This window comes from Staurois parvus, unplaced genomic scaffold (assembly GCF_062004578.1).
Source record: "Staurois parvus isolate SC_StPar_1 unplaced genomic scaffold, SC_StPar_1.0 ptg000081l, whole genome shotgun sequence".
NCBI classification, from domain to species: Eukaryota; Metazoa; Chordata; class Amphibia; order Anura; family Ranidae; genus Staurois; species Staurois parvus.
Window position 1 is genome coordinate 112885 of NW_028317877.1, and position 26776 is coordinate 139660.

Below are 26776 nucleotides of genomic sequence, written 5' to 3' on the forward strand. Positions count from 1 at the left end.
CTATGGGGTTCAAGTCAGGTGAGTTTGCTGGCCAATCAAGCACAGTAATCCCACGTTCATTGAACTAGGTTTTGGTGCTTTTGGCAGTGTGGGCAGGTGCCAAGTCCTGCTGGAAAATTAAGTCAGCATCCCCGTAAAGCTCATCTGTGGAAAAAAGCATGAAGTGCGCCAAAATCTCCTGGTAGACGGCTGCGTTGACCCTGGACTTAATGAAGCACAGTGGACCAGCAGATGACATGGCTCCCCAAATCAACAGACTGTGGAAACTTCACACTGGACTTCAAGCATCTTGAAGTGTGTGCCTCTCTATTCTTCCTCCATACTCTGGGTCCTTGGTTTCCAAATGAGATGCAAAAGTTGCTCTCATCGGAAAAGAGGACTTTGGACCACTGAGCAACAGACCAGGTCTGTTTTTCTTTAGCCCAGGTAAGACGCTTCTGACGTTTGTTGTGCAGGAGTGGCTTGACAAGAGGAATACATTTGAAGCCCATGACCAGGATCAGTCTGTGTTTGGTGGCTCTTGATGCACTGACTCCTGCTTCAGTCCACTCCTTGTGAAAGTCCAATGCTTTTGAATGCCCTTTTCCTGACAATTCTCTCCAGGCTGAGGTCATCCCTGCTGCTTGTGCACCTTTTTCTTCCACCCTTTTCCCTTCCACATAACTTTCTATTAATGTGCTTTGATACAGCACTTTGGGAGCATCCAACTTCTTTTGCAATTACCTTTTGAGGCTTTCCCTCCTTATGGAGGGTGTCAATGATGGTTTTCTGCACAACGGTCAGGGCAGCAGTCTTTCCCATGATTATGATTCCTACTGAACCAGACTGAGAGACCATTTAAAGGCTCAGGAACTCTTTATAGGTGTTATGGCGTAATTAGCTGATTAGAGTGGAACAATTTGAGACTAGAATATTGGAGCTTCTCACAATATTCTAATTTTCCGAGATTGTGGATTTGGGGTTTTCATGAGCTGTAAGCCATAATCATCACAATTATGACAAATCACAGCTTGAACCATCTTGCTTTGCATGTAAGGAGTTTCATATATTAGTTTCACCTTTTAAGTTGCATTACTGAAATAAATGTACTTTTGAATGATATTGTAATTTTTTTGAGTTTCACCTGTATGGAGCTAGCCAGAAATAGACCTATGGCACAGGTGAAGATGCCAAGATTTTTGTCTTCCCCTATCAATCTGGTGCATTGGCCATAGATGCTCTGGCAAATCCATGGCCCTACAATCTAGCTTATGCTTTCCTCCCCTTCAAGCTGATTCCAGTGGTATAATGGAAGTTTCAGCTAGAGAAGTTGTATCTTATTCTGATAGCTCCACATTGGCCAAAACACCCATTGTATATATACATATACACACACACACAACACCTGTGTGGAAGCGGCCTAAGTGGTATTATAACAAAGTGCAAGCAAGTGGGAACAACAGCAACTCAGCCACAAAGTGGTAGGCCACGTAAAATGACAGCAGGGTCAGCGCATGCTGAATTCCCCAACTGCACAAGCATTAGATAAAAAGATCGCCAAACTTCAGGTGGCCTTCACATTAGCACAACAGTGTTAATAGAGCTTCATGGAATAGCTTTCCATGGCAAAGCGGCTGCATCCAAGCCTTACATCACCAAGTACAATACACCTTAGTTCCAGTGAAGGGAAATCTTAAGGGGTCAGCATATCAAGACATTTTGGACAATTTCATGCTCTCAACTTTGTGGGAACAGTTCAGGGATCATCCCTTTCCTGTTCCAACATAACTGCTCACCAGTGCACAAAGCAAGTTCCACAAAGACATGAATTAATGCGTTTGGAGGAGTAGGAACTTGACTGGCCTGCAGAGTCCTGACCTCAACCTGACAAAACACCTTTAGGATGAATTAGAGCGGACACTGCAAGCCAGGCCTTCTCGTCCGACATCAGTGCCTGACCTCACAAATGTGCTTCAGGAAGAATGGTTAAACATTCCCATAGACACACTCCTAAACCTTGTGGACAGCCTTCCCAGAGGAGTTGAAGTTGTTATAGCTGCAAAGGGTGGGCCAATTCAATAATGAATCCCTACGACTGGGATGACATTAACTACTTGCCCTCCAGAGAATTCACCCCCCATCCTGCCCAGGCCATTTTTTTTGCAATACAGAGCTACGTTACTTTAACTGACAATTGCAGTCATGCATCGCTGTGCATAAATGAAATTTGTCTTTCCCCCACAAATAGAGCTCTTTCAGCTGTACTTGATCACCTCTGCGGTTTATTTATTTTTGTGCTATAAACAAACATTAAATAATGACAATTGAACAAAACCCAATATTTTTTACCTTCTGCTATAAAACATTCAATAAAATAAAATGTAAAAGAAAAAAAAAAAAAAAAATCAGATTTAGGCCAAAATGTATTCTGCTTCATGTCTTTGCTAAGAAAAAAAAAATCCCAATATGCATAAATTAATTGGTTTAATTGTTCCAGCCTGCACATTCCACCCACCCGCAGTAAATGTACTGTGGGCGAGAGACAAGTGGTTAATCAATTGTTCAACATCCCCCCTTCCCCCAATCCATCACAATATTTCCTCACAATTACTGCATTTTCCCTCATTTTTAGTTTCAGTGAAGGGTTGCCAGAAGAAATAGAGGGGGTTAAAAGTCCCAAAGCAGGGACACAAACGGCAAAATAATCTCGACAGAGGTCTCAACTCCCCCACACTAAGTTTTAGCTTTAGTTACACTTTAAATTGTGGTTAGAAGCTCTCAAAAGTCTGATTGCCCATGTCAGAGCAAACACCAGAATTTTCAGGAAAAACAAAAACAACTTTAGAATAAGCTGACAATTTATTTTACCAAGCTGAACACTGGAATCCAGGAATGTTTCTGGCACATAAGTATTGCAATAATCTTATAAAATAAAAAACAAAGCCTACTGTCAACACATAGCATCAAACTCATAAAACTTCAATAAAACGGTTCTGTAATATGGGACAGCTGAAAACGAGAAAGAAATATATACAGATTATGACCTGGACAACATTTAAATTAACATTTCTTACTACTCTCAAAATAAGATTAGATGGCCATAGACTAACTTTCGACTAAAATCTGTTTTTATTAAAAGTGAAATAGTGCCAAAAAATGTACCCTTCAGGAGGATTAATACAGAGTTCTTGATTAAGTGATATTTACAAAACCAGGCTTGGATCCCAATGCTACACTTGAGTTGCACGGTCTCCAAAAAAAGTTTTTGAAATACTTCCTGTTCAGTTAGACATCATGGTCCAAAACAGTTGCTCTTAAATAGTGTATAAATTCTGAACTACATGGAATAAAAGGAACACAGAACCATTTTGAAACAACGGTTAAGATCCTCCACATAAAACCTGCTTTAAAATAGAAACATTTGGCAAGTAAATAAAATGTGTGGCGATGCAAGATGTCATCGGATCATAGCAACATCAGTGGAACACCATATGTAACCGAAGTCCATGTCTTAACGGTGCACCATGTTAAAAAGGTCTTCATATTATATAACACATATACAGAAAAGTTAAAATGGCAAAAGCCAACTGTTATGAAGTTTTCCGAAAGCCTTTCAGAATTGGGTATATGTTCTCAAATGCTTCATAGATCTCTGCTCTAACTTTAGCGCCTGGGAAAAAAAAACAAAACAAAAAAAACACACCATCAAAGCAGGTTCTCCTAATATAGTCGGGAAACAAAGATCACATTGCAAGGTTTTAGGGTTATGTTACAGTAAACGTTGAATGGGATAGTAGACAAGGCAAATCTATTAAAATTGCAGAATAGATACAATTTTATGGTTTAGCGCAAGCAGCAAGGTTCACTGTCCACAGTACCTTTTGTTGTTTGCACTACAATGAAGTCAGATTTGGTTGCCATGAGTTACTGCACATCAGTATTCCCTGTATTCTCACAGTACACCGGTTTCAGGGTCATAAAAAACATCCACAACACACACCCTCTACTACCAAGCAGTACCTTCTAATCTACACGGTGCCCATTTTATTGTTCGGGTTTACATACACTTTAAAGTCAATCTATACTTTGCCCGTGTTATGCAAAGAAATAAGAGTTCTTGTCTGCGATTACCTTACTCGTGCTGCCTAGGTTGGCTTACCAGAGCTCCCAGAAATTCTGTCATTCTCACAGCCCAATTTACTATAAAACGGGTAGCAAATTTTGACCCTCTAGCAAGTCCATTGAGGCATTGCAAGACTATGAAGGCTACAAGCACAACTTCCAGAGGCAAAAAAGGGACTTTTAGTTTTGCTTTAGCTGGAAAGCCAAATGCCTCCACTTTAAAGCAAGCCTGTACTTTGCTAATGTTTTATATGGTAACAGTTCCGCTGCATGCACTTGCCTTCCCTGTAATCTGGCCCAATTAGCTACCAAAGTTCCCTTTGACTCCTGTACAAGTTTTGACTTTCTGAAAAGTCAATTTTAACAAACAGCGTCACTGCAAGAAGGATCACCAAAGCAACACATTTTCACCTTTAATGCTGAAATCAACTGCGACAGCGAGAAGGGGAGCAGCGATTTCACTCTGTGGGTCATGTCACAGTGCTCAGGGCTTAGCTGATGGCTGCTAGGCCTTGACAGTCACATGAGGAGAAAGTCACATGCTCCTCCATACTCTTAAGTGCTAACTATAATTACCAGCTGCAGAGGAGCAAAGAGCTGCAAGGTGACGTAGGGAAAGAGACTAAGTGAGCTGCAGGATGCCCTTTGAAAAGACACAGTCACTTTACCCTGCATAGGCACGGTGACAGCGTCTCTTTAAGCAAGTCCAACACCATATCCAAGTTTATCACTATGCAACAAAACTATCGTACAGGTTTGCTGCAAGGACGCATGCAGACACTCTAGTTGTAGTATAGTCATTTCAGAATATATTTTACAGAGATAAAGGCTACAATAGTTGTCACCTGATTGTATGACATGCCATGTTATTTTTTAAAGGAAATCTGTTCAGGGGAAAGTGTGGAAGTCATTGCTGATGACTTAAAAACGCTGGCTGCTTGGCTGTCTAGCTAAAGTACTCAGAAAACCACTAATATTGAACAAACATGCATTATCAGAAATAGTATTTAGTATCTGCATACTTATGCTAATCCAATGAATTCATAACTTTTTAATGCATTGACTATGTAGAACAGGCAGATAGCCATTTTCTTCAGGACAGGTAAGTTTTGGTACCCTCCATATTTGCTCAGTACAGGTTCCCTTTAAAAAAAAAAAAAAAATTCAAGTGCACCTACCCCTGTAACGCCCCTCTAACTGGGCAAAGATCGGATTGTGAATCCTTTGCCACTCCTGTACTGACTGCATACTGTTGTTCTAAGAGTAGCCTGCTTTACTAATCTGACAGGCTAAATATGCTCACATACAGTCACTACAGGCAGCAATATTAGAATTTTTAGACCATCTGGTAAGACCTGAAATAAACAGCAGCAGATTTTTGCAACAGGTCTGCTCTAAAATTGCAAATGGTAGAATTAAACAGAGAATGTATTTGCAGCTGCTCCATTATATTTCCATTTATAAAGGACAAGCTGTTCCTGGTTCACGTGCCTAATGAAGCCCAATATTGAATAACAGCATTACAAGTTCACCCCTTGGCCCTGGCACCTCCTAGCCCTTTAAGGAGTTTCAGATGCTGGAAGGCAGGGCGGGCTTTCTGATCACGTGACCGCCGCAATTGCTTTCAGATAGCCTCCAGTAACTGTGCCATGAGCGTATATTGTATGCACTCTCAGAACAGTTCTGTTTATCTTTAAGTATGTATTTATGTGGCCTCTACGCATTAATGCCCGATTGTTGAGAGGCTGCATATATGCATATGTCAACCGGGAAGCGGTTGAGGTTTTTGGTTGCAAGGAAAAATTATCCCTACATTGTACTAGTTCACCTGAAGTTATTTTTATAATAAATTACAACTTACCCGTCAATACAACTTTTCCAGAAACAAATATCAGGAGAACGATTCTTGGCTTGATCATTCTGTAAATAAGGCCAGGAAATAACTCTGGCTCGTAACTGGGGAATGAGAGAAAAAAATAATTTTTAAATAAAAGAAAAAAGGATATTAACACTTCAGTTGGTTAACAGAAAATGGTCTGCATCTGTCCATAAACATGCTCCGCATGGTTATTTAAAGACACATCTAATATAACCACATACATGCACAGCTGATGGATACTGCCACATAATTTTTTGGCTATTGTGGATTTATTGACCAAGAACATGTATACCTGTCAGAAAAATAAAAAAATCCTTCTTATTGTTCTGGGATAGTTGCTCAGAAGGGTTGATAAAAGGTCTTCTTGACAGCTGGCCACTAGCATTTGCAGAAAAAGTCAGGACTGACAGCCTCAATGTGTTTCTCAGGCAATGCTTCCCTTATCCACTTCCCAACCACGTTATAGCCGAAAGGATGGCTACAGCGCGGTTGTCTAGTTCTGGGAGGATGTCCATGGACGTCCTCCCAGAACACGCCCCCAGTGCCATCGGTGATATGGTAAAAGGCCAATCACAGCGGCCCTTTACTATGTTAGTAGCTGTGTCTTATGACACAGCAGATCACTGAGTAAATACCATTGCCGGTTATCGGCTGCACTTTCCTCATGCTGTCACAACGTGAGGAAAGTACAGCCGAGAATCGGCAATTGTCAGTGAAGGGATTGGCACTGATGATCAGTGTCCAGCAGTGTCGCCTACCAGTGCCCTGCAGTGCCACCCACCAGTGCTGCCTATCCGTGCCACCTCATCAGTGCCCATTAGTGCTGCCCATCAAAATTTTATAATAGAAGCAAAAAAACTTTTTATTTAAAATGTTTTGCTCTTTCAAAAAAAACCCAAAAAAAACAAAAAAACACCCAGCAGCGATTAAATACAACCCAAACTTTCATATGGGTACAGTGTGGCACGCAATTGTCATTCAAAATGCGACAGGGCTGAAAGCTGAAAATTGGCCTGGGCAGGAAGGGGAAATAAGTTCCCTGTAGGCAAGTGGTTAAAGATCGGCCATTGCCACATCTAGTGCTCATGGTCCATTTTGAGTTCCTTTCTATGCTGTTCACTTCCTCCATGTTGCATCTCAGCAGTCCATGTGATGAGTCACACATGTGGGCAGGTTGTAAGATGGTGATCAATGGAGGAGTAACCTCTCCCTGTTAGTCCCAGCACAAACACACAACAGACATGCTGGAGGGGCATCACACAGCCTGTTGCTTGGCAGTAGCTCCTCCAGATAACCACAGGCCCTCCAAAGGATTTACCCCCCTTCCTGACCAGGCCATTTTTTGTGTTACGGCGCTGCGTTACTTTAACTGACAATTGCACAGTCATGCATCGTTGCACCCAAATGAAATTTACGTCCTTTTTTCCCCCACAAATAGAGCTTTCTTTTGGTGGCATTTGATCACCTGTGCAGTTTTTATTTTTTGCACTATAAACAAAAAAAGGAAAATTTTGAGGGAAAAAACAAAACAAAAACAGTATTTTTGACTTTTTGTATTAAACATGTCCAATTTAAAAAAACCGAACAAAAAAAACAGATTTCGTCACAAATTTTGGCCAAAATGTATTCTGCTACATGTCTTTGCTAAAAAAAAAAAAAAAAAAAGACCCTATACATGTAAAGTAATTGTTAATTGGTTTACGTGACAGTTAACATTTAATAATGCAAAAAATTGAAGATAAGTGAGCGCTAAATTAAACACAATATGTTAGCAGCTATGCACCAAAGGCACCATATAAGACCTTAAGGTAAACAGTAATATAATGAAAGGGTGCAGCGCTAGTAAAATTCACAAAGATAATATATAAATAACCAAAAGCAATAAATTCATAAATAATCAATAAAGTGACATTGTGCAAGTATATATGCCACTATAATCTGTGGCTAATATTGTGAAAGATATGTAACCAATCAACTAAGTCCAAAGTGACAATGTGAGTAACCGTGGATGAGGTGAGAAAATAGGGTAAAGACTGCGCACACACCAGATACGCAATCTTTATGCGCATTTGTACAGTGGGGCAAAAAAGTATTTAGTCAGCCACCAATTGTGCAAGTTCTCCCACTTAAAAAGATGAGAGAGGCCTGTAATTGGCATCATAGGTAGACCTCAACTATGAGAGACAAAATGAGAAAAAAAATCCAGACAATCACATTGGCTGATTTGGAAAGAATTTATTTGAAAATTATGGTGGAAAATAAGTATTTGGTCAATATCAAAAGTTCATCTCAATATTTTGTTATATATCCTTTGTTGGCAATGACAGAGGTCAAACGTTTCCTGTAAGTCTTCACAAGGTTGGCACACACTGTTGCTGGTATGTTGGCCCATTCCTCCATTCAGATCTCCTCTAGAGCAGTGATTTTTTGGGGTGTCGCTGAGCAACACGGACTTTCAACTCCCTCCAAAGGTTTTCTATGGGGTTGAGATCTGGAGACTGGCTAGGCCACTCCAGGACCTTGAAATGCTTCTTACGAAGCCACTCCTTCATTGCCCGGGCAGTATGTTTGGGATCATTGTCATGTTGGAAGACCCAGCCACGTTTCATCTTCAATGCCCTTGCTTATGGAAGGAGGTTTGCACTCAAAATCTCACGATACATGGCCCCATTCATTCTGTCCTGTACATGGATCAGTCATCCTGGTCCCTTTGCGGAGAAACAGCCCCAAAGCATGATGTTGCCACCCCCATGCTTCACAGTAGGTATGGTGTTCTTTGGATGCAACTCCGCATTCTCTCTCCTCCAAACACGACGAGTTGCGTTTCTACCAAACAGTTCTATTTTGGTTTCATCTGACCATATGACAATCTCCCAATCCTCTTCTGGATCATCCAAATGCTCTCTAGCAAACTTCAGACGGTCCCGGACATGTACTGGCTTAAGCAGGAGGACACGTCTGGCACTGCAGGATCTGAGTCCCTGGCAGAGTAGTGTGTTACTGATGGTAGCCTTTGTTACGTTGGTCCCAGCTCTCTGCAGGTCATTCACTAGGTCCCCCCGTGTGGTCCTGGGATTTTTGCTCACCGCTCTTGTGATCATTTTGACCCCACGGGGTGAGATCTTGCATGGAGCCCCAGATCGAGGGAGATTATCAGTGGTCTTGTATGTCTTCCATTTTCTAATTATTGCTCCCACAGTTGATTTGTTCACACCAAGCTGCTTGCCTATTGCAGATTCAGTCTTCCCAGCCTGGTGCAGGTCTACAATTTTGTTTCTGGTGTCCTTCGACAGCTCTTTGGTCTTCACCATAGTGGAGTTTGGAGTGTGATTGTTTGAGGTTGTGGACAGGTGTCTTTTATACTGATAACAAGTTCAAACAGGTGCCATTAATACAGGTAATGAGTGCAGGACAGAGGAGCCTCTTAAAGAAGAAGGTACAGGTCTGTGAGAGCCAGAAATCTTGCTTGTTTGTAGGTGACCAAATACTTATTTTCCACCATAATTTGCAAATAAATTCTTTCCAAATCAGCCAATGTGATTTTCTGGATTATTTTTCTCATTTTGTCTCTCATAGTTGAGGTCTACCTATGATGCCAATTACAGGCCTCTCTCATCTTTTTAAGTGGGAGAACTTGCACAATTGGTGGCTGACTAAATACTTTTTTGCCCCACTGTATATACTTGCACAATGTCACTTTGATTATTGATTATTTATGAATTTATTGCTTTTGGTTATTTATATATTATCTTTGTGAATTTTACTAGTGCTGCACCCTTTCATTAAAATAACATTTAATAATGGCAGTATATATAAACTAAAATTTTTTTTTTCACTGGTAATGGCGGCGATCGACTTATAGCGGGAATTATGACACTGGGGGGAACTGACTTGGTGTGACTGACATCCCCAATGACACCAATACAGTGACCAGTGCTAATAAAAAGCACTGACACTGTAGTAATGGGACTGGGCAGGAAGGGGTTAACATCTGGGGTGATCAAAGGGTTAACTGTGTGCTATTTCACAGTATGCGGTGTCTGTGCTTTCCACTGTAAGTACACTGCTTTGTATGGCTCTGCTATGCAAAGCAGTGTGCAGGAGCTGACAGGAGAGAATTGTTTACATACAGTTCTCTCCCTCAATCAATAATACTTGGTGATCACCGGATGCTGGCGAGCAATCACCGGCCAGAACCCGGTAATTGACAGCAGAGGCCGCGAATGGTGGCGCGGGCAGGGTGTGCGTGTCCATTGGTCCTGACGAAGCTGAGTGAGATACGCCCATCTGCAAAACGCGTTAACGTCATACGTCAGATACGTCACTTACGGTCATGCGCACTGGTGATACACTCGCCGACCTACAAGGAGGTAGCCATGTTCACATGCCATGAGTCATGCAAAGGCTGTACAGGCGCCATGGAGAGGTCGGAACCCGCGAAATGTCGGCTGATGTAAGCGGTGGTTCCCTGGATCAACATGGCAGTACCTATGAAGGAATTATTTTCTTCTTTTTTCTACTACCCATTGCACAGGTGGTGAGTGGACTGTTACAGGACATTTGAAAAAGGTCCCTTACGATCTATATGATACAATATATATCTACTACAGAGTGAAAGCTCTTACAGTGACTTATATCGTTTGTCTTATTACAGGATGGGGACATTATGGTGTTTTACATAGAAACAAGGCATACTACATATATTACAACAGGCGGAAGATCTACTGGGTCTTATCTTGTTTCCAACACTAAAGTGGTTTGCAGTCCACATGCTGTGGTGAAGAAACCATTTAAAGCAAATTTCTGCTATTTTGCATCTATGTTTCCATCAAGACAACAATAGGGACTCTTTCAATTATAAGAATCCTTACAACCATTCACGTCTATTATAGATTTATGGGCCCCAACCACGTGTGCTGGTATAGGGTTGTACTGCATATATATTATTTTTTACCCATATATTGCCTTCTATAGGCTTAAGGTCATGCCTCTCTTTTGACGAATACTGTATCCGTCGTTTTGCATGCATGTGATATGATATACCCTTGGTATAATTTTTGGAAAATCCCCTTTATGGGGTGTAACCTATATGGTAATGAGATATGCTTATATATATATATATATATATATATATATATATATCATGTGATATTGCATACCTATGGTATAATTTTTGAATATACCTCCTTTGGGAAGTGTTACCTATGTGCCAGTGCTGCAAATGCTTTAGACTATTGTGGTCATAGCTTTTGTAGCACATATACCTAGACCGGTCTTGGTGTGACTTTTATGGTTTTAGGTCTGTGTGTATTGTCTCATACTGAGGTGATGGTAAACCAGGGCGATTGCCCATATGTCAATCATTAATGTGAAATAAAGCATAAATTTTTGGAAATTTTTCTGAGTATCGCATTCTGTTCATAATGTAGCCGCTTTCCTGTGAATCTCTTTTCACAAACCCCATTTTTTGTCAGGGTGGGCGTGTCCCCTACCCAGAACTGCAAAAATATATATATTTATATACCTACCTCTTTAAAGAATGGGATGCACAAAAAGTTTATTTGCACTCCGACCGGTACTGTTGGAGGTAAAGGTTTGAACAGTTTGTACTAGGGATTACATTCATTGTACTTCTATTTTGGCCACAGGAACAAAAATATTACAATCACAAAGTTTGGAATTTACCTGCTAAACTGTTGATGTGTAAGGACCAAGCCTTCTAATCTGATTGGGAACTTCACATCACAGCTCCCTACCATATTTTGAATTTTAAAATCTAGAAACTTTGCTGGAAATCCCAACTTCTGCACAACTCGAGCATACTTTCTGGCTGCCAAACGCGACTGCTCCTCACTATTAAGAAAGGAAAGCAAAATCAGTAATAAGCATGGTTTATATGGCAGTACTGATACTTCACATCTATGCCAACTATCATGTCGAATAGCTTTTTTTTTTCCCTTCTGCACTGATATTATGTATAAACAGTGTGACCTGCTCTATTATTTAGAGTTGTGCTAGTCAACTCACAAGTAATAGGGGGCCTCAAATGTGGCCCCAGATGTCACCAAGGGACTGCAAAATGTAATATTCTATCAGAAGGCTCTCAGAATGCATATATGCACATAATAATATACAGGGATGTTGGATTCCTATCGCCAGACGTCCAGGATATGTAGTTCTGGGCGCCAGGTAGGTAGTTTCTTTCTACCTTTAGCCCTGCTGTCAGGTGAAGCAATTGAAGGCAGCAGTACCGCCGATTGCTTCCACACAGTGCCAGCCTCTCCGCGCCCCCCGTTTGAGGTCTCCCGGGCTCCGCTTGCCAGGTTCGCCATCGGCTAGAGGGGAGGGAGAAGAGTAGACATGTCAACTCCCCTCCCCTTCTTGTGCTGACCCGGAAGTGACGTTATGTCACTTCCGGGTCCCCAATGAGGTGTTGTTTTTTTTTTAAAATTATAAAAAATAAGTTACACCCAAGCACATACCATCACCTCCAAAAAAAATATTGTGGCCCCCACCACCACATATACGCACATACAAATGTAAAAGAACAGGAGCTTTAAAAGTGTCGACCTATAGAAAATATAGGGTACTGAAGTTCGTCACCATTTCACAAGCACTCACAAATTTAAGGTTTGACAAGTTGGATATCTATTTTCTCGCTGCAACCTCATCTTTTATATTTTACAAAACAATAAGGCAATTTATTGCTTTTTTGTGCCCTAAAATTAACTTTTGTCTTTTTGTGTACATGTTAGCAGATATAGTGAGTGTTTACGTACCTCCAACTGTAATCTTACATGCAAAACATTAGATTCTAAAAAGCGAAAGTTATTACTGTATTATAGTTATGATCGTATAGGAGTTGTCTGTATATTGCCACTCATATGATTTCATTTTTGCAGATCGAGTTCTGTAGAAGTTCTGGCTACTTTTTTATGTTTTTTTATGCTACAAGGAGATTAAATAAAACACTATTAAAAATATCCTTATGGGCAACACACAAAAATTTTTTCATTGAAATTAATTTCAGACCTATTTAGCATTCCACTAATGTAGCAAATTGCTTTAAGATGGAGAATGTCAATCTTCCTCCACTCTGACAGTTGAGAAGGTGAAGACTACCTTTTAGCTCCTGTGCAGACCATTTTTCCAGAACTGAATATAAGTGCTGTTGTACGTGGCTCTCTTATTCTCATGATAACAGCAGCAAAACGCTGGGGGACAGAACAAAAATGTTAGTTAGAATTTTATATAGTTTGCAACAGAATTATGCCAACCTAATAAAAGCTACTTCCCCTCCCCGTTAGTTACAATCAGTGGTATACGCTTTCTAAATTACATACTGAAAATTTAGGTACTCACCTTCGGATTATACTCAGCATTTCGCGCTCTAAGTGCAATTGTTTTCAGATCTAATTTGCAGCCAAGATTGACGGTAGACACTATATTTCTGGAGAGAAGAAAATACCCATGATTATGGCATATTTTACCTATACCAACCTGGAATAAAACATGCAAACCAGGAGCTCTAACTTTACTAGTTGAATGCTTGTTCCAGGTTAGTTAGGAAATAGCAGCCTCCATATCTCAAAGTGTGTTCTTTGAAGTTTAATTAACCACTTGCCCTCCAGAGGATTTACCCCCCTTCCTGACCAGGCCATTTTGTGCTTTACAGCGTTGAGTTACTTTAACTGACAGTTGTATGGTCATGCAACGCTGCACCCAAATTAAAATTTCCCCCCACACATGGAGCTTTCTGTGGTATTTCATCACCTCTGTGGTTAATTTTTGTGCTATAAACAAAAAAAGACCGACAATTTTGGAGGGGAAAAAAAATTTTTTTTTTTTACTTTTTGCTATTGAACATGTCCAATAAAAAAATGTTTTAAAAAAATCTAATTTCGTCATAAATTTAGGCCAAAATGTATTCTGCTACCTGTCTTTCCTAAAAAAATACCAATACATGTAAATTAATTGGTTTATGTGAATGTTAGTGTCTACACATGGCGGTATATACACTGCAATTTTTTTTTTTTAATACTAGTAAAGACGGCGATCAGCGACTTATAGCGGGACTGCGGCGGGAATTCTGACACTGGGAGGGGGGGGGGGGGGGGACTGACTAACCATCACTGACATCCCCAATGACAGAAAGGGGTTATCTGTGGAAATCAAAGGGTTAACTGTGTGATGTCTGTGTTTCACTGTGTAAGCACATTGCTTTGTATTGCTCTGCTATGCAATACAAAGCAGTGTGCAGGAGCTGACGGGAGAGATCTGTATTGGTTTCATACAGACCTCTCCCCTGTCAGCGATACACGGCAATCGCCGGGTGCCGGTGGGGAATCACTGGCCGGGACCCAGTGATCGACAGCTGAGGTCGCCAATGGCAATGCAGGTAGGGTACACGCGAGTTTGCGCAGCCCTGCAGCAGTATTTCTGCTATAGGGCAGGCGGGAAAGCAATTAAACTAAAAATATTTAAAACCGCTAAAATATACGGCTACAAAAACCTGTCCCCCATCTAACATGCTCCAGTGCAAGACCCTTGCTCTCTATGTGGAAGCAGTGGTCTATCTGTAGAGGTCAGACACACCCTCTGCCAAGTCAGAACTCCAGCTCTGCAATCAACAAAGCTCATGCTTTCTGCTAATTGAGAGGTCGAATCCAGACTTAGCAGAACACAGGCTGTTCTACTTAGGCTGTTTGCTGCTTTCTAAAGATTCGGTCACACAACAATGCAATTCAAACAGAAGCAGCAAGAGAGAGATTTACTATGATATTACAGCTCAAGTCAAATTCCTCCTACTACTGCTCTAAAAGCATCACTGTGACAGAATGAGACTTGTCCCAACAACTTCATATTGTGAGTCTGAAGGGAAATACTGTCATCTACAGAGATAAAACTATCACAGAACCCTGCAAATCTGTCATACTTGGCTGCCCAGGATTACAGGCACAGGGGTCACAAAAGAATAGATAAAAACTTTAACATAGACTTAACCTAATTTGTGTCGAACTGTGTTAATTTGCTTGACCAGTGTCACCAAATATGTTTTGATACATGTGGAACATATTCAGCCAGTTTAAACTGAAGGCTCAGTTGGGCTTTAAAAGTGTATTTGTATACTGCCCCCAAAAATAAATAAAATTTTTAAGCGGGTTTAGAAATACAGCAAATCTGAAAAAGTTAAAATGTCAGAACAGTAATGTACTGCAGCTGTCAAATGTTTGTGATGATGCAAGCTCAAGAACAGTGATCTTTTTCCTTCTTTTAGTACCTGAACAGTCCCTGATGCAGACAAGAAGCATGTCATGTTGGGTGTCCAGAAACTTCTCTACTCTTGTTCCAAACAATAAAATTGGTCCCCAATAGGGTATATGCTTCAAAAAAAAAAAAAAAACCCCAAAAAAACAACCAACCAGCAACAACACTAAAAAGAATTAGAGAACCTTTTATTTATTTATTTTTTTTTTATAAAGTTTGGCATTCAATACTACCTTATACAGTTTTTATCTTTGGGATTGATCTGTGTTTGTTTCAGCTTAGTGACTCATTAGGTAGCAAAACAAGAATAAGGATGAAAGCCCCAGAGCAAGCAGTTATTATACTGCTATTCTGAAGTTCTCCCTTTAATCATAGTCTTTAACCGCCTCCCGCCCACCATATAGTACAATGACAGGCGCAAGGCGGTTCTCTTGTTCTGGGAGGACGTCATATTAGTGATGCCTGCCAATGCCCATCAGTTTTACCTATCAGTGCCACCTATCAGTCTCCATCAGTGCAGCCTATCAGTGCCCATCACTGCAGCCTCATTTGCACACATCAGTGGAGAAAAATCATTTACAAAATTTTATAACAAAAACGAAGAAAAAACATTTTTTTTTCCAAAATTGGTTTTTGGTTTAAGAAAAAAATAAAAAACCCAGAAGTGATTAAATGCCACCAAAGGAAAGCTCTATCTGTCTCAAAAAAATGATAAAAATTTCATATGGGTACAGTGTTGCATGACCGCGCAATTGTCATTCAAAGTGTGACAGCGCTGAAAGCTGGAAATTGGCCTGGGCAGGAAGGGGGTATAAGTGCCCTGTAGGCTAGTGCTTAAAGCGGAACTTCACTCCATCTGAGCACCACAAACCAAAAACATTGTTCATTCAATTCATTTTAAATACCCAAACAAAACTCACCCATTCATCAGTGTGTTCATGTTTTATTTTGCTCAGAAATCACTTTAATAACATAAAAAAAAAACAAAAAAAAACACAACACCCCCTAGCATTTCTGGCCATGGCCATCTTGAGTAAGGGCAGATGATTCACGTAGCATTAACTTCCTTGAATCCATAAGCCCTTAGCTCCGCAATGCAGGCAGGGGGGTGTGCTTAGCTGAGAAAACCCCTCCTGAAGACTCCTGGAATGTATTCCGTTTGCATAAGCATGGTAACCCAGAAGTAACTGAAGAAATGTTAAACTTTTTTTTAAATCAAGTAAATATGATATACTTTCCTATCTATTTACTAATGCTAGCAGCATAAGGATTAAATAATAGTCAATGTTGACTGAGAGGGTGAAGTTCCACTTTAAGTTCAACATATGTTCCCACCTAAAAGCAACACATTTTGTCCATCTCCATTATCTAGGTCTTCCACTTTAAAAACAAAAAAAAGTTGCTTACTGCAACTGAGGTACGATCCCAGAACTTTCTGAAGCAGGAGTGGCTGGGGTAATAGGAGTCATCGGAGTCATGGGTGATGTATAAAGCGGTGTATTGCCTGGAAGTGGTGCTGTTGTTAGAGTCTGTGAGTGAAAAAGCTGTGGGGTCTGTCCGGTCCCCTGAGCAACCTGCTGGGATGTGGACTGCTGGGCCTGTTGTTGCTGTTGTCTTTGTTGTTCCTCCAGAATCGATAAACTATTTGCAGTTTGTACAGGTTGTGGTGTCAAGCCAGTGCCATAGGGCATCATAGGGCTAAAGATGGGAATTCCTGGAGTCATTGCGCCCTATAAAATAAAAAAAAACAAAATAAAAACAAATTTTTTTTATAAATTTCATGTTGTGCCACCTTGAGAAAAAACAGAAAATAAGACTAGGTGAAATTTTGAAATTTCCCCATTTATCAATTATGCCATGGTTTGTAACTTCAGTTTTTTTCTGATCTGTCTTTCTGGATGGTCCAATTGGGCACTGAACTTCTGGAACACAGAATGATTCGGCAAAAAATCCCCCCAAAAAAACAACACAACACGCACAAAGTAGTTGCTCCCAGAAATTTACCCCAATACATGTTATAGAATGGTATTGCTCCCATACCATTGCTAGATAAACCAAATGATTCTTTGTTTACCTGTGGGGAGGCCAGACCCTGGAAAGTCGATATACTGTTATTCTGATCCATCTTGTTCCTTGCACCTCTCTCCAAGTTCAGAAAGAAAAAAAAAACCTTTGTGTGTTTATATGTAGTTTCAAATCATCCCAAAATCTTCTGAAAACTGCAAAAATACAAAAAAAATTGTCACAATTCTATAAAAAAAAACCCAAACAAAAAATCCCACCACAGAAAAGAGCTTAAAGTGGAACTGCACTGCATTTCAGAACCACAAGCCAAAAATGCCATTTAATTAAATTTTAATATTCAAAGCAATCTCCCCCATCCATCCATGTCTCCGTGCTTTATTTTGCTGATAAATCATTCTGAAAAACACTCCCTGGCATTTCTGACAGTGGCCATCTTGCATAAGAGCAGATGATTCATGTATCATTTACTTCCTGGAATCCATCTGCCCTTAGCTCAGCATAGGCTGAACTGAGAACCCTCCCTCCGCTCATGAAGACTGCTGGGATGTATGACATTATTTGCCTAGGCATGGAAACCAGGAAGTGACCAAAGAAATATAAATATGATATACTTTCCTATCTATTTACTAATGCTAGCAGCATATGGATTAAAAATAGCCCATGCTGACTGAGAGAGTGAAGTTTCACTCTACATAGTTAATCTGGCTGAAAAAAAGACAAAAGTCCATCCAGTTCAACCATAGAAAAAAAAAAAAGTTCAAGTTCAACATATGTTCCCACCTAAACGCAACACATTTGCCCATCTCCTTTATCTAGATCTTCTTCAGAAGTTTGAATAGATAAAGTGCAGATCTCACAGAGCTCAAACTGATCTCCAATTCTATGCTAGCTCCATACATAAAATGTACAAAAGATGAATAAGCTGTATAGGAGCCCTCGTCTTTTCCCTATCCTTACACAAAGACATTAGTATAAATACTACCAGGAGGAACACAAAATATGGATTAAAAAAGGTAATTTATCTATTCAGTCACGTTTGTTTCTGCAAGAAACCCCATTTTCCACTATTTCTAAGAGTAGTTCAAGTCCAGCTGGGGTTGGATGCATTCATTGCTATAGAAAATAGGAAATAAAGATACAAAGTCATTTTATAAAATACAAGATATTATAAACTAATCCTCCTATCTTTTTACAACCAAAGACAGTGCCATCTTAGCCTCCTGTTTAGATCCACAATTGTACCAGCCATTTGAGGGCTTGAACGTTTGGTTGAGAGCTGGAATAAGCACACTGCACTCTGTACATGCATAAGCATGTAGCATGCAAATGAAAACCCAGCAGAAAACACGGGTACATTTCAATTAAGGATTTAAATTACAAGGCTTGGATCCAATAGGCCTTTGGTCAGTTCACTACATTTGAAACAGATTAGGAAAAAAGAAATCCAGGAGGATCTCCTATATTTTGAACATAAAATTGTAGAAAAGCTAAAACCAATGGCCACTACTTCATACGCTTACTACTTGATCTCTCTGCGGCTTTTGATACTGTTGACCATCCCCTCCTCCTCAAAAAAATCCACTATCTTGGCCTCCGAGACTCTGCTCTCTCCTGGTTCTCCTCCTACCTATTGCAGCGCTCCTTCAATGTTACCTATAACTCTGTCTCCTCCTCTTCACTTCCTCTTTCTGCGAGGTTCTGCCCTTGGACCCCTTCTCTTCTCCATCTACACCTCCTCCCTTGGTCGCCTGGTAAACTCCCATGGCTTCAAGTACCATCTCTATGCTGATGATACACAAATTTGTCTTTCTACTCCTCACCCCTTCAGTCTCCTCTCGCATTACTAGCCTACTAAGTGACATATCAGCATGGATGTCACTCCACTTCCTCAAACTCAGTCTAAAACAGAGCTCATACTATTCCCTCCAGCCCATGCCCCCTTCCCTGACTCCTCCATCAAGATCAATAATACAACCATCAGTCCCTCCCCTCATACCAGGGTGCTAGGTGTAGTCCTGGACTCCCATCTGTGCTTTCAGCCCCAAATCCAATCACTGTCTAAATCTTGTAGATTTAACCTCTGTAACATCTCCAAGATACGCCATTTTTTAACCACTGAAACCACTAAGCAACTTATTCACTCCCTGGTAATCTCTCGCCTTGATTATTGTAACTCCCTCCTCATTTGCCTACCTAATCGCAGGCTATCCCCTCTTCAGTCTATCATGAATGCTGCTGCCAGACTCATCCACCTTACCAATCGTTCTATGTCTGCCATCCCTCTCTGCCAATCCCTCCACTGGCTTCCCATTGCCCAACGAATAAAATTCAAAACATTAACAAGAACATATAAAAGCCATTTATAACTCTGCCCCACATTACATCACCAATCTTGTCTGCATATATCACCCAAACCGTCCTCTCCATTCCTCCCACGACCTCCTGCTCTCTAGCTCCCTTGTCTCCTTCCATGCTTTCTCTAGAGCCTCCCCCATCCTCTGGAACTCTCTACCCCAATCTATGGCCTACTCTGCCCACTTTCAGGCGATCTCTGAAAACCCTATCTCTTCAGAGAAGCCTATCCTGCCTTCAGCTAATAACTGAATCCTCTATTTCTCCTATCAGTCCATCCCCCACAGTTATTACCTTTTGTACCACCAGCCCCTCCCTCTTAGATTGTAAGCTCCAAGGAGCAAGGCCCTAATAACCCTCTTGTATTGAACTATATCGTTGCTGTATTGTTTCCCTTTATATTGTAAAGCTGTCAGGAATGGACTGGCCAGCAATGGTGGGACTCACCTGCCTTATGAGCTGCAGTACCAGGGCTGGCCAGCGGGTGCTCCCAGCAATCAGAGACTCAACCTTGCAGCCAATCAAACACCTGGAACTGATTATACTGGTGTATTTAAGGGATGGCCAGACCTGCAGACTTGGCCTTGGTGTGTGTTTTTCCTGGGCCCTGTATCTTGTTCCTGCATCCTGTTCCTGTCTTGTTGCTGACCCTGCCTGATCTGACCTCTGCTGACTTCTCCTGCTCTGACCCCGGCTCGTTCCTGACCATCCCTCTGCCTGACCCTCTGTACCACGCTGCCCGCTACCTGCTGAACCTGGCTTGTGACCCCGACCATTCTCCGCTTGCTCCCCCTGTACCTACCTGCCCGATTGATATTGACCCGGCCTGCCTGACGACGCTTGCATTGTATGTACTGTTATCTGTGGGTGGTTTGGTTCGTTTGCACTGTGTTATGTTTTAGTATTGCACTGCGTTTATGTTTGTATTGTTAGTGTTAATAAATTATATTGTTTATAACATATCTGAAGTCTGCGTTTCCCTGCGTCAGTCACACACCTCTGGTCATACCCAGGAGCCCTGACAAAAGCACTGAGCAAACCGTTGACGCTATATAAATTAAGATAATAGAAAACAAGACAGTAAGTGTAGAGAAAGGTAGGAGGGAAAAAAAAAGGGTAGAAAATGAAAGCAGGGAGAAAAGGTAGGGAGGAGCACCGCAGGAGCCATGGAGGAAACATCCTGTTATCAAAGGAGAAGAGAAATCTCACAAATCCAGGAGCGGTTGAAGTCAGATGGCGAAAAAGCACGAAATCCACGGGTCCCATGTTTTGTGAAAATTATGGGCAGTTTTTCATTAGTACGCATCCAGTGCACCTTATATTTATTTTTTTTGCCACTAAAGAAAGGGAATTCAAACAGCTTCAACTTGCTCTGTTGCTGTAAAAACATGATTTGTTAGTCTAAATTGACACTTCAAAAGCACATCTGGTTTCAAATTGAGTAATGAGGCTCCAGTGCAGGATATCAACGTTGATTAGCATTTTCAACATATTGTAGATTTAATCTTAGACTTAGCTTATTGTACACAAGCCCACCATATGTGCATATAAGGTTAGGCTGTGACACACACAGTCTCTAAGAGTGGTAGAAAATAGGGTCCTTGCATGAGAGTCAACAGGCAACTGACTTGGAGTATCCACATCTGCATTAACTTCAAAAACATGACCCTGCCCAATAAAACATGCTCACAGCATGGGGAGAGGGCCTATTCAAGCCAGTCTGAACAATGGTATACCTGAGAAATAACTTTTTAAGAAGGCTTATTATTCGGAACTGGCTGCAGCAGAGAAGCTGAGGGACTAATGTGAAGGGGTGTTGTTCACCCCAGGGCCCTTGAACTTTGATGAAGGTGCTCAGTAGGGTAATTCCCCTGGTGCGGAGGTCTGGGAGGTGGAGCAGCAGGTCTGCCATCTCCGGCAGTGGAGGCCCTGTAGCATAAACTCTAGGAAAACTGGTCAGGAGACACGGAGGCCAAGGTGAGCTGAATATCATCCAGATAGTGTTGGATCTCCGGTAGGGTGGTTCCATAGTACTGGCAGTTGCGGTAAGTGAACAAAAGACAGAACGGGAACCACCACCTATAAGGAATGTGATGCACCTGCAATATCTGCAGGGCAAGTGTTTGGCGATGGTAGAGGGGGTCAGGTCTGCAAATACTTGATAGGCATGTCCCTGGTAACTCAAGGGTTCTCTTAGGTTTGGGAAGCTCTCCTTAGTGTGATAGCACAGGAACAGCACCTTATTGAGGATATCCCTGGGACCATCAGATGTTTGGATTCAGTCATGTACAATGTACCCTCAATCATCAAAGTGTTCAATCAGGATGGAAGGGACAAGTTCCTGTAATAGAGTGGTCATAGTTGCTTGCAAATCAAGAATCATTACAGATATACTGCGGAAATGAAAGTTACTGCATCTTGACCAATTCTCCAGGTCCTCCACCTGGGTCTGCAATTGCAGAATTTCCTCCTTCAAGATTATCAAGCTCTTTATTTGACCTTCAAAGGCAGATACTGCATAATCCAAGCAAAACTCAAGATCAGCTGTCCACTGACCTACCTCCTATATCTCCCGTGTAAGTTTGTCCATGAAGTGTCTTTCAGTTTGTTTGTACAGCTTTCTACAACAAAGTACAACAAAGTGCAGAGCAGTTAAACTTGGTCATGATACTCTGGGATGGGTGATGGCGAGCCCATGCAGCTGTCTGAATAGTCTTCTCCAGAGTGATGTGTGAGACAGGTTGCTCCAGTTAAGGCAACTCCATCTTGGAGCCAAGAGGAGCAGAGCACAGTCAGGGACCATCATTCATTGTTAGATGAACACAGGAGCCCAGTTTCCATGGTACTCTAAACTTAAAATTAGGCTAGGTTCCCATTGGTGCAATGCAGGAATGTGCGCAAAAATTGCATGCTTTCCTTCAACAAAAAAAACAAACAAAAAAAAACCCCACACATTCCCTTTGCAGATAACAGGTAAACCTATAACAGAGCTTACCTGTAGGTACCATGAATATCTCCTAAACTTGTTTCATTTAGAAGATAATCACACTGGATGCAGCCAGTGATGTCACCGATGCATGTGCTCTAAAGTAACAACATACCCATACCGTTCCTTCAAAGCTCTGTGCCGTAAACCGTGACTCCCATGTGCAGGAGTGAAGTAATTGTGGCTCGGCCATTCAAAGTGCTGGAGCCCATGAACCTGGCAGAAAGACCAGGGGAAGATGGATACTAGCACATTATGACAGTGCCTTGTTTTTCACTCTAAGATGCCATAGTTTACGTGTTTGTTTGTTTTTTATATTATCATTATAGATATTGCCATGTCAGGGGGTACTTCGTGCCCAACTCTTTTTGTTCTGATCATGGGCACTCACATGTAATCACTTATGCAACAATTACCTGTGAATGATCAGCTTTGGACACACTCAGCACCCAGGACCAATCATTTGCAGGTAATTGATGTTTAAAGTGATTCTAAAGGCTTAATGAAAAACAAAACAAAAAAAAACATGTCTATACTTACCTACTGTGTGCAGTGGTTTTGTACAGAGCAGCCCAGATCTTCCGCTGCTGTCTCAGCCAATGAGGTGAGTGAGTCCCGGGATAGCCGAGACTCCAGTGCACATCGCTGGAGCGAGAGGGGGCTTAGGTGAATAATAGGGGGGTTGGGGGGGGGGGGTGCATGCTGCACAGAGAAGGTTTTTTACCTTTATGAATGAAGGTAAAAAATCTTGAGCCTTTACAACCACTTTAAAGGGATTACATGCAAGTGACCATTGTTAGTTGCGGGAGCTGTCAGCCTCCTATTACAGCCCTGACCAAAAGATTTGAGAATTACACAAATATTTTTCCCAAAGTCTGCTGCTTCAGTGTTTTTAGATCTTTTTGTCAGATGTTACTATGGTATACTGAAGTATAATTACAAGCATTTCATAAGTGTCAAAGGCTTATATTGACAATTACATTAGGTTTATACAAAAAGTCAATATTTGCAGTGTTGACCCCTCTTTTTCAAGACCTCTGCAATTCGCCCTGGCATGCTGTCAATCAACTTCTGGGCCACATCCTGACTGATGGCTGCCCATTCTTGCACAATCAATGCTTTGAGTTTGTCAGAATTTGCGGGTTTTTTTTTTTTTTGTTCACCTGTTTAAGGTCTGGGGAGTTTCCTGCCCATGGACCCAAAATTTTGATGCTTTGTTCTCCAAGCCACTTAGTTATCACTTTTCCCTTATGGCAAGGTGCTCCATCATGCTGGAAAAGACATTGTTCCTCACCAAACTGTTCTTGGATGATTGGGAGAAGTTGCTCTTGGAGGATGTTTTGGTACCATTCTTTATTCATGGCTGTGTTTTTAGGCAAAATTGTGAGTGAGCCCACTCCTTTGGCTGAGAAGCAACCCCACACATGAATGGTCTCAGGATGCTTTACTGTTGGCATTACACAGGACTGATGGTAGCGCTCACCTTTTCTTCTTCGGACAAGGGTTTTTACGGATGCCCCAAGCAATCGGAAAAGGGATTCATCAGAGAAAAAGACTTCACCCCGGTCCTCAGCAGTCCAATTCCTGTACCTTTTGCAGAATATCAGTCTGTCCCTGATGTTTTTCATGGAGAGAAGTGGCTTCTTTGCTGCCCTTCTTGACACCAGGCCATCCTCCATAAGTCTTCGACTCACTGTGCGTGCAGATGTACTCACACCTGCCTGCTGCCATTCCTGAGCAAGCTCTGCACTAGTGGTGCCCCGATCCTGCCGCTGAATCAACTTTAGGAGACAGTCCTGGTGCTTGCTGGACTGTCTTGGGCACCCTGAAGCCATTTTCACAATTGAACCTCTCTCCTTGAAGTTCCTGATGATCCAATAAGTGGTTGATTTAGGTGCAATCTTAGTAGCAGCAATATCCTTGCCTGTGAATTCCTTTTTGTGCAAAGCAATCATGACTGCACGTGTTTCCTTGCAGGTAAATTCATATTTGTGTCATTCTGAAAACTTTTGGCCAGGACTGTACTAACAATGAGCCTGCAGCAAATCATAGAGAACCCCCGCTGGGTCTTCTGGGTGTGAATGGGGCATAAATGAGCTCTGCCTGCGTCATTCATTTACAAAATTCTGTGAATAGGAATCTACAAGTACCGACAGTCTTTCCAGATTCTAGTTCTCAATGAACTACCACAGTGCTGTTGAGCACTGTGGTAGTTCATCATCTGTTCCTGCCAGTGTGTATCTGCCTGCCCATATGAGCAGACAGATACACTGACAAGTCTTTGAGAGTCCTGCACAGCACCCACGATCTGTTGATCGCCAGTGAAATGCTTTACAGGTTCCAAGTAAAAAAAAATAAAATAAAAAAATAAGTGCACGTTTTTACCACGCACATTTTTTTTTTTAAAAAAAGGCTAACTTATCGTTTAAGAATTCAAGATTTTTTTTTTTAAGAATTCAGCTTTAAAACAGATGACCTGCACCAGAAGATGCCTGCTAATATTGGGAAGGGCAAATACCCACAGGTCCTGAGACAGGCCCAACCACTTTCATGTGTGAGCATATACACCGATCAGCCATAACATTATGACCGCTACCAAGTAAAGTGAATAACATTGATTACTGTATTTTGGGACAATGGCACCTAAAAGTGAATGGGATATGTTAGGCTACAAGTGAACATGTTGTCCCTGAAGTGAATGTGTTAGAAAAAAAAAGGGGCAAGCGCAAGGATGTCAGTAACTTTGACACAGGACAAATTTTAATGGCTAGATGATTGGGTCAGAGCAATTCCAAACCTCTTGTGAAATGTTCCCAGTCTTAAGTGGTCAGGACCTAGCAAATACAGTCCAAGGAAGGAAAACTAGCAAACCAGTGACATGGTCATGAGTGGCCAATGCTCACTGATGCACATGGGGAGCAAAGGCTTGGCCTGTGTAGTCCAATCCATCAGAAGAGCTACTGTATCTCAAATCCCTGAAAAGGTTAACGCTGGCTATGACATAAAGGTGTCAGAACACACAATGCATTGCAGTTTGTTGTGTATGGAGCTGCATAGCCAGATTAGTTGGGGTGCCTATGCTGACCTGTGTCCACAGCCAAAAGAGTCTACGATGGGCATGTGAGCATCAGAACTGGACCACGGAGCAATGAATGAGGTTTTCTATTACATCATGTGCATGGCAGGCTGTGTGTGCATTGCTCACCTGGGGAAGGGATGGCACCAGGATGCAGTATGGGAAGAAGGCAAGCTGGCAGAGCCAGTGATCTGCTACTGAAGTCTTGGTGGCAGATACCACAGGGGCGGACTGACAACTCATGGGGCCCCCAGGCAATAGGGGATCATGGGGCCCCTGTGTCCTTGCTCAAACTCAAAAAAAACCTATGAAAAAGGTACCAGGGGCATCTCATGGGGCCCCCTACTGACCCCAGGCCCTCGGGCAGTGCCCGAGTTTCCAAATGGTCAGTCCGCCCCTGCAGCATACCTTCACAGATCCAGCGGTGTCCATGCCTTGACGAGTCAGGGCTGTTTTGGCGGCAAAAGGGAGACCTACCCAATATTAGGCGAGTGGTGATGTTATGGCTGATCAGTGTATAGGCCTGAACAGGTCACTACTGTGTGAATGACAACAACCACAGAACAGACCTGGGCCACTGTCATGGTGAAGGAGCCATGGACTGGGAGGCACGGGGTCCTTGTGGCTCCTGCTATGACGTGAAGTCTAACCCAGGCACACTACTGGCTGCTTTGTACGTAATGTGAGTGTGAAGAGATATGTATCGGGCGCAGTATGCTCTATGTAGTGGAATGTGGATGGACTGAGGGGAATAGGAGGGACTCCTTACCGCCCAGTGGAGGAATACACGAACAATGCTGACAGAGCACACTACAACACCCGGCTGACCACTCAGCAATATCTATCCTCACCACCCCTCACCGTTACCTTCCTCTCCACTTAGCCCGGGCTCCCCGCACCGTTCCGAACCCCTCACACCATTCCACCAGCGCTACTACCGTCCGCGCATGACACAACACACCGTGTACTCCGTCTCAGCCAATCAGCTTTAGAGATTGGCCTTCCCTACGTCACGTGCTCCCGTTCCCGGCGCTCTAGTACGACCCGGAAGTTCCGGTTTCGGCTCAGTACTGGCAGTACTGGTTATTGT

At 42.0% G+C, this 26776-nt stretch overlaps 1 protein-coding gene across 3 annotated transcripts; it reads right to left on the reverse strand.

The window, feature by feature from the left end:
• Positions 1-2819: 2819 nt before the first annotated feature.
• TBP (TATA-box binding protein) lies at positions 2820-26666 on the reverse strand. Of its 3 annotated transcripts, none has more exons than XM_089669682.1 (8): positions 26548-26666; positions 17322-17466; positions 16655-16977; positions 13343-13430; positions 13103-13194; positions 11666-11833; positions 5963-6057; positions 2820-3649 (listed from the first exon to the last, which is right to left on the reverse strand). In XM_089669682.1, the coding sequence occupies exons 2-8, from the start codon at positions 17370-17372 to the stop codon at positions 3570-3572; spliced, it is 897 nt and encodes a 298-aa protein (XP_089525808.1). In that variant the 5' UTR covers positions 17373-17466; positions 26548-26666; the 3' UTR covers positions 2820-3569. The 3 variants fall into 3 exon arrangements, with proteins under 3 accessions (XP_089525808.1, XP_089525807.1, XP_089525809.1); XM_089669681.1 differs by having other exon boundaries at positions 26554-26664; XM_089669683.1 differs by lacking the exon at positions 26548-26666 and adding an exon at positions 20072-20094.
• Between the last annotated feature and the right edge of the window lie 110 nt (positions 26667-26776).